Source organism: Anomaloglossus baeobatrachus, chromosome 4 (genome assembly GCF_048569485.1).
Source record: "Anomaloglossus baeobatrachus isolate aAnoBae1 chromosome 4, aAnoBae1.hap1, whole genome shotgun sequence".
In the NCBI taxonomy this organism is placed as follows: domain Eukaryota; kingdom Metazoa; phylum Chordata; class Amphibia; order Anura; family Aromobatidae; genus Anomaloglossus; species Anomaloglossus baeobatrachus.
In genome coordinates this window covers 177774603-177790318 of record NC_134356.1, presented here as the reverse complement: position 1 = coordinate 177790318, position 15716 = coordinate 177774603, and the positions used below count along the sequence as shown (strand labels likewise).

Genomic DNA, 15716 nt, shown 5'->3' with positions numbered 1-15716 from the left:
CACTGTCAAACCAGTTTTAACTTCTCCTAATTACCATGTCTGCATCACTGTGGCGTGCAAAGCTCACTATTTCCTTCAGATACACGTGCGAGGACCACACCTAATATTACTAGTCTGCGTATATTTACAGTAGGTCACGGCTCAAGGCCCTTCTAGTAATGGAGAATTGTCCCATCGTCCAGCTACAAGAAGCCATAGGCCCACAAGTGTCCTCTTGGCTCTACAGCAAAGCTTAGGGCTTCTGTACACAAAGACCGCAGTAGAAAGTTAGACAGTCGTATAGTCTGTAGTCACATGTAGGCCTATGTAGTCAGATCTAGGCACATCTCAAACACGCCCAACACCCTCAATGGAACCAAACACTAATGTTAAGTTTCTCTAGTAATCCTGTAACAAGGGTGGCACAAGTTGCACATACAAGCCACTGAACACCTTAAAAAGGATGGTCTATTAGGTATATGAGCATATTAACGCCCCATTACCCACACCAATGTTCCCCCAACAGTGCGTGTTTTCAGGATCCTCAGTATAGCAGGCGATTAAGGCTAGTTTCACACTTGCGTTGGACGGGATCCATAGCATTGCGTTGTGTGACGCATGCAACGGATGCGTTGCATATAGTGGCACAGCGCATGCTACAGATCGTACAAAATAACGCAATCCGTTGTTTTTTTCCCTTGACTTTACACATCTGAGCATGCGCAGTTGTGTAAAGACCGCTGCGTTAACGGAATCCGTCAAATGACGCATTCTAACGGAATCCGCCACCATAGGCGTCCATTATAAAAACAACAGACACCTAATGGATTCCTGCAGGTTGCGTTTGACACTCTGCCAAGCGCAGAAAAACGTTACATGCTGCGTTCCATCCGCCCGACGCAGCGTCAAAATAACGACGCTGCGTCGTCCAGCAGATGCAACGCAGACACTTGCGTTACAGTGAGTCGTCCATACAAGTCTATGGAGACTAGCGCAGTGCGTTAACGGACTGCGCTATTCTCCATAGTGACGTAATGCGTTGAACGAAAGTGTGAAACTAGCCTAAATCACCACCTGTGCAATACTAATGAATTCCTGAAAACATGACCTGTTGGCTCTGGGGGACTGGAGTTGGTGGAACACCGATCTATACGTGGCTGTTTAAGCACTTATTACAGCAGGGTTTATTTCAAGATTAAAAGGGATACCTGTCACCACGTTTTTGGCTATAAGCTGCGGCCACCACCACCGGGTTCTTTTATGCAGCATTCTAACATGCTGTATATAAGAGCCCAGGCCGGGGGTATAACAAAAAACACTTTAGAATACTTACCCAACGGTCGCACGGCGGGCCTTATGGGAGTCTCCGTTGTCCGGTGCCGCCTCTTTTGGCCAACTTAGTCCTCTGTCTGAAGCCTGGGTGCATGACGCGGCTACGTCATACACACTCGCCTGTCCCGCGCATGCGCACTACAATAATTTGATCTTCCCTGCTCGGGGCAGCTCAAAGTAAGCCTGCTCAGGACCTGAATGCTGGAGAGTGTGTATGACGTCAGACGTGTCATGCCCCGCAGCTAGAAAAGGAGCACAAAGATGGCCAAAAGAGGCGGCGCTGGCACCGGACAACGGAGACACCCATAAGGCCCACCACGCGACCGTTAGGCAAGTATAATAAAGTGTTTTTTATGTTATACCCCCGGCCTGGGCTCTTATATACAGCATGTTAGAATACTGTATATAAGAGCCCGGTGGTGGTGGCCGCAGCTTATAGCCAAAAAAGTGGTGACACATTCAGTTTAACAAACAAATATGGGTAGGGTGTAAGAAATAAAAAGGTTACGCAGTATCCATGAGGATGCAGTCCCATCCCATAATTGGGGAATAACAGTAATCTGACTAACTTAACAGACAGCTCAAGAATGAAGCCCAATACTGGTGGGTACTTTTAATTGGCAGTGACCAAAGTAAATAAAAGGTTAGTCACCTGCTCTGCCAGTCACCACACCGCTTCTGCTGTGATACTACCAGTGTCAGGACCAGCGTGAGACGCAATGACCATGTCTAACGTTAATATAAAATAAGCTTTGTGGGGGCAGATGGTCATGTAGATCAGTGCCCAGCCCAGAGAGCGGAACAGCTCATTTAAACAACACACTTCTCAGTAAAACAGCACTTTGCAGATATTTCATTCACATTCGTATGACCTACATGCCTATATAGACATCTCTCCCTTCCTAAAAAGAAAAAAAAAAAAAAAAATCAACTTGCCATGGAGACTTACGCATCAACGGTGTGACAACGGTGTTTCATGCTGTTTACAGGTAGAGTTATTGTCTGAGGCATGGCATCCAACTCTTTAAGGGTGGCCCACAAGTCATTGAGGTTTTGGGGTACAGTGTTGCGAGCCTCTACATGGCAACTTAGCTGATCCCATAGGTTTTTCTTATAGGATTCAGGTCTGGAGAAAGTGCAGGCCATTCCATTTGAGGTTCCCCAGTCTCCAGTAGCCGTTCTCTAATGATGTGACCTTGATGAGCTGGAGCACTGTCATCCATAAAGATGAAATTAGGCCAGCGTTCATGCAAAGGCACATTGGTCCCAATAAAGCAGCCATCAGTGTGGAATGTGGACAAAGGACGCCCACTTCTAAGCCCTTCTGGGACTTTCAGTCACTGTTGTAACCTGATGACACTAAGCTCAGTGGCCACTTCCATCTGAGAACATCCTGCTTGAAGTCTCGCAATGTCCTTCCATCTTTCTAGCAAATGTAATAGTCCTTAGCAACGTCTTAATATGAGATCATATCTTTGCATTCCTCTAGTCCACTGCTGTGAGGCTACATTACAATATAATGCACTTTCTACTTGTATATTTGAGTACATTTTTTCTTTTTGTATATTTATTGTACATATTTTCTATATGTCTGATTTATGTACATATTGTATATATTGGCTATATTTGGATTCCCATCCTTTATATACAACAGATATCCTTGAAAAGTCCTTGAACAGGTCGATAAGTGGACTTTGGATATTCTATGGTGCCAATGCGGAATAAAAGGATTCACGAACTCTATTTGTCTCATATCTGATGAGGCCTCGCAATGGCGAGGTACTGTTCATCAATTGTTCGGTCTCATGAGGAACACTAAAAAAAATACCTACTGAACCCCGATGTTCATTGGGCAACTTATGGATCAAACACCTGTTGTGAATTTTGCCATTAAGCTCCTTATTTGCGAACAGCAAGTTGTGCAAAAAGTACTGAAACATTGAACAGTTGGACGTGTGTATCCAGACGTTAGAGAAGGTCACACTACGGTCACCTAGAGGGCATTTAGGATCATCCTGAAATTTCACCTGAAAGCCAATTATCTACACTTTGAGCAGTATGTATGCAAGCATTTATACAAACCGGGAAAAAGGACGTGAGCACCACTCAACACCAGAATTGTAATCTGGCCATGGAGCATTTCAGGACTTGTAGAAGACACATTCTGTCCCTGTAGAGAATCTAAGATGTGGGGGTGTTTCACAAGCAACGTACAATACGGTCTCCATAGGTTTTGATGAAGTGGCGCATCAGATTGTGATTGACAAGTGTTATAAGAACATTTACACATCCATCTGTAAGAAGTTAATATCTCAGCTGCACACGTTCTGTATCATGACTGCAGGACAGCAAGAGGTAAGCAACGCGACACTAATCAATGACTACTAATGAACAAGACATTTGAACATTTGCTCTTTAACCTTCGAAATCTGGTATATGGCCTACTAAAATGTCAGTCTACCGACAAGGCTGTGGTCATTGCCAGACAAACAAGATGCTTAAGGGAAGGAGGGGGAAGAAGAAAAGCACTTTATTGGGATATTGCCATATTACTTCAAATATCACCGGGGTGATTGGAGGGGGCATCAGTAATGCAAGTTCCCTGTGAGGTAATACACTTCATGGTGGCCATACCGTTTCCAATGCCACTCTGGTCCCTTTCCACAGTCTTGTGATTGCAGTTCTGGCTGCAAGTCACCAATGACATTTACCATATCTCAAGGGGAATCTGTCAATAGGGTGATGAACCCTCCTAGCCCATCCATATGGGCATGTAGGCCATATAAAAAAAAAAACAAAAAAACAAAACTATAGGAACCTGTTTAAAATAATCACTTGATCCCACATATAGACCAGAAAGAGCAAACTGTCTATCATTACATGTCTCACACTGATGGCACCCCCTTTCATTTAAAATAAGCTCTAAAGGGAGAATTTCATGGTGATCCATAACCAGCAAGTAACCTGGAAGAACTCTTACATATAAAACATGGATTTCTCTGGAAATAAAAAAAAAAAAAATTAAACATACTGCAAATATTTTATTCAACCTTCTATGACCTGCATGCCCATATAGACTGCTTACTGACAGCCTTCCTATTAATGCAAGTCTATGAGAGCATAGTTCTGAGTCTCTGACTAAGGGCTCATTCAGACATATGCACATCAGTCAGATCTTGTGCCGCAGGGCAGAGACTCAGGCCAGGAGAGCCATAGCCAGAAATATATGAACTAGTCAGGAGACCTGTGACTAGCCTGTTCACTGCAGTCAGAGATTGGCGCAATGTGCATGGGTGAATGTGCCCTTACATTGAGAATACATATGTAACGCCTGCCTGGATCCACAGACTCAGATGGGCTGTAACGGGGAGGCTAGAGGGAAGCCACTCACCAAGCAGGACCCCCAGAACCCTGAAACCCTTTAACCCTTATACAGGGATTTGGAATTACACAGGGCCCTGTAGATCACTACCTGTGGAAGGCTGCAGTCCAAGAGAGTAGTCAGGCAGGGTCAAACCAGGAATTGCAGAACAGGGACAGAATCGGCAGGCAAGGACGTAATCAGAAAACGGAGCAGAGGTCAAATCCGGATCGGGCAGTGAAGTACAAAAACAGCAGGCAGAAGGGTAGTCCGGAAACAAGCAGTAATCAGCACACGAAATCAAAGGACAAAACAGGAGCCAGAATTCTCAGAACTATCTCTGGCAGAGGTCAGCAGACAGGAGGGGCATTAAAAAGGCTGTAAGCTCAATGATGGTACTTCAGCTGAGAAACAGCCGCCACCTAAAGTCAGCCAGTGGCACTGCAGATCCCCAGGAAACCCAGACCAGTGGATGAACGGAACCTGTGCCCACCGGCACCACTGGCATCGACTCCTCTCCCATCACCAGCACTATCCACGGCAGGAACACTGCGTCACCTAGCGATCGGAGTAGAAGTTGATGGAGCGGACTCTGGTGGTGACGTAACATGCCCTGCCTGCCCAGCAAACACTAGAGAGTGATCAGGCCAGGAAAATCAGAGGGGTGACACAGGGGAAACATTACTGATGCCTATCCAATGGAGAGGGGGGGGGGGAGACAACACACACCACAGTACAGCAGCTCATACTGAAGAGCAGGTGAGCTTACAATGGTTCTGGGCAAAATCTACATATGCCGGGTCATCAACACATCACAACTGGGTTTGCCATGCTGTGCCAGAGCCTGCTCCGTGACTAATTTGTTCATATGTCTACTTTAATAAATCATTAACCTGATCTATATTTGGGAACAAGCAAACAAGGAGCTGTAAACACAACTAGCGTGTGAAGAGTAATTTAAGAAAAAAAAAATAAAATATATAACACACAAAACCCTACACTTTTTGCCAAGCGACCAAAACCAGGACAACCAGTCTATCCACATTTTATAATTAATGTTGTCATTATTTATAAAACATATTTAGCAAGGGATCATGTTGTAATAAAACAAGTACCTGCTATGATATGAGCACTTTTTTTTTTTTTTTTTTTTTTTTTTTTTAAGGCTACACCCATGCTGAATAAGGTTTGTAGTCAGTGGGCAAAACAGAAGCCCCAGAAACTGAGGGACCTGTACAGTAACCTGAAATCACCCCCTTTCTCCTGACAAACACATGCACATTGGATTTTAGAACATCTCTAAAAGAAGGTTTTGGGGAATTTGATATTAAATAAGTCACCAATATTAGATGGTTGGAGGTGCAACTACGGACATCCTTCAATTAGCTACTTAAAGCCCGGGTTCCCCTCGTTCTGCAGCCTGTTACCCCATTAAGTGAATAGGACTACAGAATGTACAGGGCTGTACTTTGTAAGCAGTGAAAGAAGCTGACATTGCAGGAGTGCTGGGGAATGGGGTGGGGTGGGGTGGGGGGTGACAAGGCAGCAGATAGTCATTAAGCATCCTAGAGAGTCCCTTCATTTTGTAGAGGACCTATTGCCTCTAACAGAATATTTACCTGCTAATGTAATGGTAACCAGCATGCAGAGGCGTTCGTCATGGCTGCCTTCCTGGGGCAGCAGGTACAGGGAGAAAAGGTCTGTTCTCTCTGCAGGAGCTCTTCCTGTCAGTCACTGGGACCATGCAGGGGGCTCTAACTCCATTTACTCTGAAGCCACACAGGATTTAAAGGTCTAACTAAATAAAAAGGATCGTGACACCTACAACACCTCAGTGTTAGGCTCTTCATTTTGAATTTCCTACTAAATCATTTCAAGATTTCCTAGAAATATGACAGGAAGAAAGTATTACACAGAAGTGTAGTATCTAACATTAACACATCGGACATTGCAACACTTTACTAGAATAGAAGATATAAATATCCCAAGCCCCAGAGGTCACAATGTGGGTCCATAAGAATCCCATTCTTACACCGGCCCCCAGCATGGGCACATTAAGAGCCGGGATAAGAAGCTTTTTGACTTTCCCATTAATGTTCTCCAAACCACAAGCTGCACAATTGCAGGCAGATAGGTTTCTCTCTAAAATGCTGCAGGGTTTCAGAACTAGTTTAATGATCTGGCCGGCCTACACTCGTACCATGCCAGGCGAGTGCCATGGCTCTACCTTCTATTTGTACTTACGTCGGGCGGAAGGAACGCTACATGTAGCGGTTTTTGTGTCGTTAAAAAGGCGCACCTTGATGGATTCCGTTGGAATCTGCCACGGTGTCTAATGATAGCGCATTGTGGCAGACTACGCCGCCATAGACTAAGCGGCGTAATCCGCTAACTGATTCCGTCACGTTCTACTGCGCATGCTCAGCATGTCCAGCAGAATGATCGAAATAGTTTACAAATCGCTGCACAGTTGTCAAAAAGCTCCGGTGGCTTTTCCTCTTTTGAAAAAGCCGGCCGCTCATTACTCCATCTAGTATTCACCGCTTCCCTCGCCCACCGGCGCCTATGATTGGTTGCAGTCAGACCCGCCCCCACGCTGAATGACAGCTGTCTCACTGCAACCAATCACAGCCACCGGTGGGCGGGTCTATATCGTGCAGTACAATAATAAAAAAAAAAAAAAAAAAAACAAACAAAAAAAAGGCGTGCGGTCCCCCCTAATTTTGATACCAGCTAAGAAAGTCACACGGCTGAAGGCTGGTATTCTCAGGATGGGGAGCCCCACGTTATGGGGAGCCCCCCAGCCTAACGATATCAGCCAGCAGCTGCCCGGAATTGCCGCATCCATTAGATGCGACAGTCCTGGGACTCTACCCGGCTCACCTCGAATTGCCCTGGTGCGGTGGCAAAACGAGGTAATAAAGGAGTAAATGGCAGCAGCCCATAGCTACCAGTAAGTCCTAGGTTAATCATGGCAGGAGTCTATGAGACACCCACAATGATTAACCTGTAAGTGAAAGTAAACACATACACCCGAAAAAATACTTTATTTGGAAGAGAAAAAAAAAAAAAAAAAAAAACCCACACCCTCTTTCACCATTTTATTAATCCCCAAATACCCCTCCAGGTCCGGCGTAATCCACACGAGGTCCTGCGACGCATCCAGCTCTGCTACATGAAGTTGACAGGAGCAGCCGTAGAACAACGCCGCTCTGTCATCTCCAGGCAGCAACTGAAGTGAGTCGCGCTGTCAGCGGTGACGTGACTGAGGTAGTGTGTGCGGTGATGATGGGTGCGGTAATGCCTGCGTGTGATGGATGGATATGTGATGGATATGAGACGACGACGACGATGATTGCGGTAGTGCCAGGGTGTGTGCAGTGATGATTAGTGCGGTAGTGCCAGGGTGTGTGCAGTGATTATTAGTGCGGTAGTGCCGAGGTGTGTGCAGTGATGATTAGTGCAGTAGTGCCGAGGTGTGTGCAGTGATGATTAGTGCAGTAGTGCCGAGGTGTGTGCAGTGATGATGGGGGCTCTCTCTCTTGGCTTAACGCAACGCGTTATTTCACAGGAATCCCTTGCCTTTATATCACACTATTTACAACTCATCCGTCACATGCGTCACACAACGCACTGTAACGGATGCTGTTCAACGCAAGTGTGAAAGTGGCCTTAGCCATCGTGGCCTACATCAATCACCTTTTCAGGGCTGATGGCTGTAGATGGGCGGCAGTTGCACCAGACCGGCTCATGTTGAACTGATCATGGACTATATTTAAAGAGGCTATTGCACATTTCCATATATTTTTTTTTTTTTTTTTTTAACTGGTTCTATAATACAGAAATTTAGCCAACTGTCCATTATTTATTCAGCTTGGTCTCTGCAAGCTTGTGGTGCCATCTAAGTGCACACAACATATGACAAGGTGGTACGTAAACAGGTTTCCTCTGGAAAGGAAGACCTGAAAACCCAGCAAGCAACTTGTCACAGATTGAAATAACAAAGGAAAATAAGTCAGAGCGAAAAAAATACATCCAGAACTAAACCATAAAAGAGTAGGCACATTAACCAGCTGGCCGACAAGCCACTGATCACATGTAGGAGAAGGCAAGTTTCACATAGAAAGTAACCTGTAGTACGCTGATGGGATCAGATTAGTAAGAAGCGTTTACCGACACCTACAAGAGCCTTCAAGTTCCCAAAAAAATGAGGCAATGTCAGCCTGGAGTCCCACCCACCGGAGACTGAGAAGATCCAGATTCCCAGCACTCCATAGTCTGGATGCACGGCGTCTCCACAGCATGTGTGCTCCAGATGAAGTGCGCAGCATTTCTCCAATCCCCTGCATTGTGGTTACACGGAAATACATCAGTAACTATGCTACAATCTGTGCGGCAACCTTACACAACACAGGAAATTCTTCATCCGTGGAAGTAGCTAGATTGGGAATATTGCAATTATGTATGCAGTTCACACCCACGAGTGTCCACACGATCATAGTAGGGTCAATTTCTAGAATGTGATTAAGCCACAAGGACTCGGATGCTGTTAAATAGAATAGCAAATAAAAGCCTTTTCTAGAATGACTGTGGCATCTAGAACAGTATATTTCATCTAAACACCGGCCAGCCTGTGCCAAGAATACACTTACTCAAGAGCCAGAAGTATCCATTTCATTAAAGGTCAGCCAGATGGATGGATGGATATTGCAACGTGTCCACAACATTAACCATTGTGCCCACAAGATGTTCATGGTGATTAGTAAATGCAGAAAAGCCATCTAATGGATGGAACCTTATTCAGAAATGGGGTAAGGATAATATATAATAAGCAATGAGAGTTGACAAGCCACTCACATTGTAGCCTCCAGTCATACCATTCCGGTCATATCCAGTCTACCTTACTGCAGACCATGATCTGGGGCAGAGGAAGGTCCTTGAGAAGACTAGAGACTAGGACATTTAGCCTCCTGTATCACTACTGTCCGACTTGGGAATGTCCAACCCTGGGAAGGGAATCTGTCAGCAGGATTTGCTACCTCATCTGAAAGCAGCAATAATCTCCTGCGGATAAGACATTTGTTGTATTGAAACAGCACAGCCTAATAAGTGGCATCCCTGTAATCATGGTCTTCAGCCCCTGCCTCTTGCAGCCCTCAGCTTACATTGTAAATGCCTGCAGACAGATTCCCTTTAAGTTTCTCAATGACACTGCCCTGCACAATGGATTAAACAGATTTAAAGGGAATGAAAGTTACAGCGAGACGTAGAAAGGTAATGCACACCTTTGCCACCATTCCAATCTGAGGTCCCAAATCAGAACATCAACATCAAGAATATATGTCAATATAAGGGAATAGAAAACGCCAAGATATAAATCACCAACAATAAGTGCAATTTGCATAAAAATTAACTTTTACTAATTATAAAACATTAAAAAGTATTCAGAATGTCTCAGGAAAACAGGTCCCTCAAAAAGGGGAAATGTGTATCAAATTGGACACAACGTATCCCCTGTTTAGCAACGAGTCCTTAACTACATACACCACTATACTCATTGATCGGACATGACGGCACTTGCAGCGGTGCTTTATGGGAATCTACTTTGGAGGTGTCATCATATGGACAATTTTCATTGGATATCGGCACTATATAGAGAGACCTTTTTCTGATTCAAATCACTCCTGGAAGAAGCGCTACACAGTGCGAAACATGCGTCGGAGATGGTGTGGGACACCGTTACTTTTGTCTATTGTTCCCCTGTAGGTATATTTGTTATTATTGTTCTCTTTGGTTTATTTTAACCATTGTATCTTTATAACTACACACTAGTGTAAAAATTGCACCTTTAATCTTTATCTATCTACATATACATAAACCATTATAACAACTTTATATAATATATACACAGGGTGATTTCTACATACCTTTTTTTTTTTTTGATCCGGTGTTCCCAATATCATATTTTTTGATACACATTTCCCCTTTTTGAGGGACCTGTTCTCCAGAGACGTTCTGAATACTTTTTAATGTTTTATAATTAATAAAAGTTAATTTTTATGCAAATTGCACTTGTTGGTGTTTTTTGTCCCAAATCAGAAGTTAAAAATTAGGTCACTCGGCAATTATTCTTCATTAATCACCTACGGCTCTAAGGTAACGTTAAGAAGACAAACACCATGTAGTTCAATGGTCCAGTCACCCAACATTTCATTTAAGAGCACACGCAGGACTGCAGCTTCATACCGCACAAGTTTGTGACCACCAAGACAGGCCTGCAAATTAGCCCCAACTGTAGGAGACCATATTGCAAAGTGACTAATATAATGGAACTGTAAGATCTTGCATTGCAGAAACACTAAAGAGTTACACATTCTTTCAGGCACCATAACACTAGAAGTTCCAGGAATTCCGAGCACCATAGGGTTCCAATGGTAGAAATGTTAAATGACCCCTCTCTGGGACTTCTAGTGTTAAAAAGGAGACCTTTGAGACACCAGAGCATGTATCTCACTAGCAAAGCTTACAAAGAGCATCGATAAAGCGGAATCTGAAAAAAAGAACGAGGACTGTTCATCCTTTCATGCCATAGCACCTCCTTCGAGGGATACCTGGGCACCTGCTGTGTAGTTTCTCCTATAGAGATGGGGGTTTTACTCGATTGCCAACATCTTAAGTAAAGTGAGTCTTCACGATACAGCGAGAAGACTATTAATCATGGATAGTGGTACATTATTTGTGGGGGTGGGGGGGGTTCATGCGCACCAATATTATCCAATCAGCGCTGTCTGAATGTCAATGCCACAGGTTGTCGGCCCAGAATCCATTTTCATACTTTCTATGCTGTTGGGGAGGGGTGTGCCAATACAGCGCTCATAACAAAAACACTACTTATGTGTAATGTTGGGAAAACAAACAGTGCGGCGGTTTCAGAACTGTGTAACCCATTCTTCCTATACAGCACCACACATGCACGTTGTAATGGGCACCGTATAGATCACGTCAGTGTAAAGCCAGGAACACTAGATAAATATTACAAAGGTTGAGCCCTTGCAAAATGCAGCGTCAACGCACAAAATGTATTCTGCCAAACACTCATAAAAGAAGCAGCCGGGGAAAACAAACAACTCACTGCACATTTTATATGCAATCTCCCCTGTGTAATATTAACCAATTCTGAAATTAAACCAAGCAACATCAATTTGTTCCTCTGAACACAACACTGGAAGTTTACCAGGTAACAACTTGACGTTAACTCATTGAGTGCTTGGAAGGCTGCATGGGTCAGACCATGAAGGCTATGCAGAAATAGAGGCTGCACCGTACTGGCACAATAACATGGCCACAAAGCATCTTCACAGACATAAACACCACAGACCAGCAAGTGCTCAGACCTACCTGGAGTAGCCGTTAGAAAAGATGGGCCTCCCTGGATAGTTTACATTCCCTGCGGTATGGTCGTCCCCAGTCCCATGGCACCTATTCCATGAATCTGAAATGGTGGACAGAGGCGTGCCCAAAGCAAAAATTGGCTTCTGATCTGGTTGTTTCTGACCAATGGAGGTGTTCAAGTCATAGTGGTACATTTGCCCCCCTGAAGTGCTAACACCATGCACAGAAATTGCTGATGATTTGTTACCAAATAGGCGAGATCCCGAAAAATGACTACTACAATAGGCTGGACTAAACTTTTCCTGCTTTACCACTCCAGGGGTACACAGCTCTATAAAGTCCTCTTTTTCAGTTTTCACTTGAGACAACTGTATTTCAGGGGTGGGCAGTAGCAAGTCCTCCACTTTTGGTGTACAATCCGGCATAATGAGAGGTTTGCAGTCCTCATTTAATGCACTGGACCTCAAAAGAAATTCATCATCAGTGGTCAAAGGAGAAAGCAATCCAACTGCATCATCTTCAAAGATGGGATCCAATGCCCATGGACTGTCCTTACTATCCCTGGGAGAACCTGGGGGCAGGTCTAAATCCCGTAAAAGGTCAAAGGTGCTTTGGTCTTTGGAATATAACTTGGCAACGCTGCTCCCAATGCTGCCCCCCTGACTCTGTGGAGAAGGACTTGCTTGGGTAGACATATCACATTTGATGCCTCCTTTGTCTTCAGCGCCCTCTGGGACAGGTGGTTTTGCCTGAAGGCTGGCAATGCTCTCTTCCAAAAGCTTGAAGTCTGTATCCGCTGCAGGGACTCCAATTGGAGCCTGCTGAGTATAACCAAGTTCGTTGCCCATTACTTTTGTGTCTGGCTCCCCCATATAGAGTCCCATTGAGAGCGAGACTGCCTTGGACAGGTCTGGCTGTGGCACATTGCCCAAACCCTTTGCTGGGTCCACAGTTCCTGCCAACTGTTGTTGCCGCTGCTGTGTCTGTCTGGTGTCTGGCAGTGCTGCAGGTGATGGAGCACAAGATGTAGAAGTGCTCACACAGGCTCCACCTCTGTAGGTTGTAAATAAGTCAATCACATTCCCTGTCTTGTCACTGTAATGTGCGCTCGTCACAGCCTGAGATTCATTGGGTGGCTTTAGTAGGTCTTTGGGATCCATCGAGTACCGATGCCTGAGAAGACAGGAAAGAATATACAATTAAAAGAAAGGCAACAAGACAAACCAGCAGGAATGACTCCCTGGTTTAACCCTCTATTTCCCCTTGACACGATAAAATATAGAATTATATGACTGAAGAAAAAGTATTCAAGGAAGCAAGGTGAAGATGGATAAGTTAGACAGTCACCCCTGCACAATCACCAGTTCTGACCAGATGGTGCACGCAACGCCATGCTTCACGATACATTAATTACTTATAGTCTCTAGCCTTCGCCTCTGATCTCAGGACTCAAACATACATCAACGCAATACTAGGAAACAGATCCGTTCTGCAGGGTCGCTAATTAAAGATTAGCTATGCAAATCACAACTTCCTAATGTTCTACATCCTGCCTGCCACACATTCAGACCCTGCAACATGGAGAAAGTACACCAAGTCAATGCAAGGATATGGGGGCCATCCGCAATGCAGTCAGAAGACCCATAATGACAACGTGTAGCCCCTCACACTGGAGCTCCAGATAAATAAAAGTTAAATGGAAACCGATAATCTAGTTTCATTAGAAATATACCTATTCTATCAATATGCTATATCTGTCAGATATATTCAACCCTCAGGATCTTAAAGGGAACCTGTCAGGTGCAATATGCACGCAAAACCACGAGCAGTTCTGGGTGCATATTGCTATTCCCTGCCTAACTGCCCCTGTATACACTAGCATACATAATGAGATCTTTAGAATGAGTATTTCTAAAGATCCTTTATGATATTCTAATGAGGCCATGAAATAGTCCCCTGGGCATGTTTCCTTGGCTAGTCGGCCCCCTTAGAATGCAAGCATGCCCGTGTGCGTACTAACATGCTAATGAATGCGTAGCATCAGAGGTATGGTCAATCTCACCTCTCTGCTGCCATCACGTCAGACTCCTTGATTTCAACTCAGTGCGCATGATCACAAGTCACAGACTTCCAGTCAAGCATACTCTGAAGCCGGGTGTGTGTCCCGGCTTCAAATTGGTGTAGTGCGCATGACCGGACGTCCGGGGACATTCTGATCGTGCGCACTGTGCCGAAAAGCAGCAGTGGCAGCAGAGATGAGAGTGACCATGCCTCTGATGCTGCGCATTCATTAGCATGTCAGCACGCCAACAGGGGAATGTTAAGGGTGCAGACTAGCCAAGGGAACCAATGCTCAGGAGACTAGTCCCTGGCCTCATTAGCATATCATAAAGGATCTTTAGAAATACTCTGTTTAAAGATCTCATTATCTATGCTAGTGTATACAGGGGCAGTTAGGCAGGGATTGGTAACATGCACCCAGAACTGCTCGTGGTCCTGGCTGCATATTGCACCTGACAGGTTCACGTTAAACACTCCTAGTAACACTTGCACACAGGATATTTTAGGTGAATCCTTTTTGTAGTTTACTATTAAAATAAATTACATCCTGTCACAAAAGCCAAGCTATACAGTTCAATGAGGGACGTTTTCTCATGCTCCTCCCACATGTAAACTGGATCCAAGGGACCCCGTATCCTACAGGCCTGCTACAAAGAACAGTCATCTGAGACCTCAATCACCCCCACACAATACTAGTGAGTGTATGACAAGCCTCCTGTCACTGCAGCTACACCCCAGTATAATCCTAATAATCCTACCTTCTCTGCATTAGTGCGCACAGGTCCTCAGTATAATCCTCGCCACACAAACACCCCTATTAATACTTGTGAGCACAGGACCCCATTATAATCCTCTCCTCACAAACACCCCTATTAATACTGGTGAGCACAAGACCCCATTATAATCCTCTCCTCACAAAAACCCCTATTAATACTGGTGAGCACAAGACCCCATTATAATCCTCTCCTCACAAACACCCCTATTAATACTAGTGAGCACAGGACCCAGTACAAGTCACCAATCACAATACACCCCACTATTAATAGTGAGCACAGGACCCCAGTATAATCCTCTCCTCATACACACACCCCTATTGATACTAGTTTAATCCTCCCCTCATATACACATCCCTATTAATACATACTAGTGACACAGGACCCCAATATTATAAAATATTATACACACACACACACACACACACACACACACACACACACAAACTATTAATAGTGACCACAAGACCCAAGTATAAACCCTCCTCACTATACACACACAACTCATTAAGGCCTAGGCCACACGGCGAGAATATTGGTGCGAGTGGAGTGTGATAAAACATCGCATTCCCCTCGGACCAATTCTAGCCTGTGTGTCAGCGCACATGAGCGATTATTTTCTCAGCCCTAATCGGACCGAGAAAACAATCGCAGTATGCTGCGGGTGTAATGCGAGACTCTTTTCTCTCACACCCATTCATGTCTATGGGGCGAGAGAAAAATCGCACTGCACTCGCGGTACACTGGTGTACTGCTAGTGCAGTGCGAGAATGGCAATAGCCGGCTACGCAGGAGAGAAATCCCTCCCTCCCCTCCTG

General features: G+C 44.8%; 1 protein-coding gene across 1 annotated transcript in view; it reads right to left on the bottom strand.

Annotated features, from left to right (window-relative positions):
- Window positions 1-15716, bottom strand: part of NR3C1 (nuclear receptor subfamily 3 group C member 1) — a 135590-nt gene that overhangs the window by 115224 nt on the left and 4650 nt on the right. The window contains exon 2 of the mRNA XM_075344592.1: window positions 12071-13237. Within this exon, the coding sequence (XP_075200707.1) occupies window positions 12071-13224 (1154 nt within the window). The 5' untranslated portion in view covers window positions 13225-13237. The remainder of the gene's footprint in view (window positions 1-12070; window positions 13238-15716) is intronic.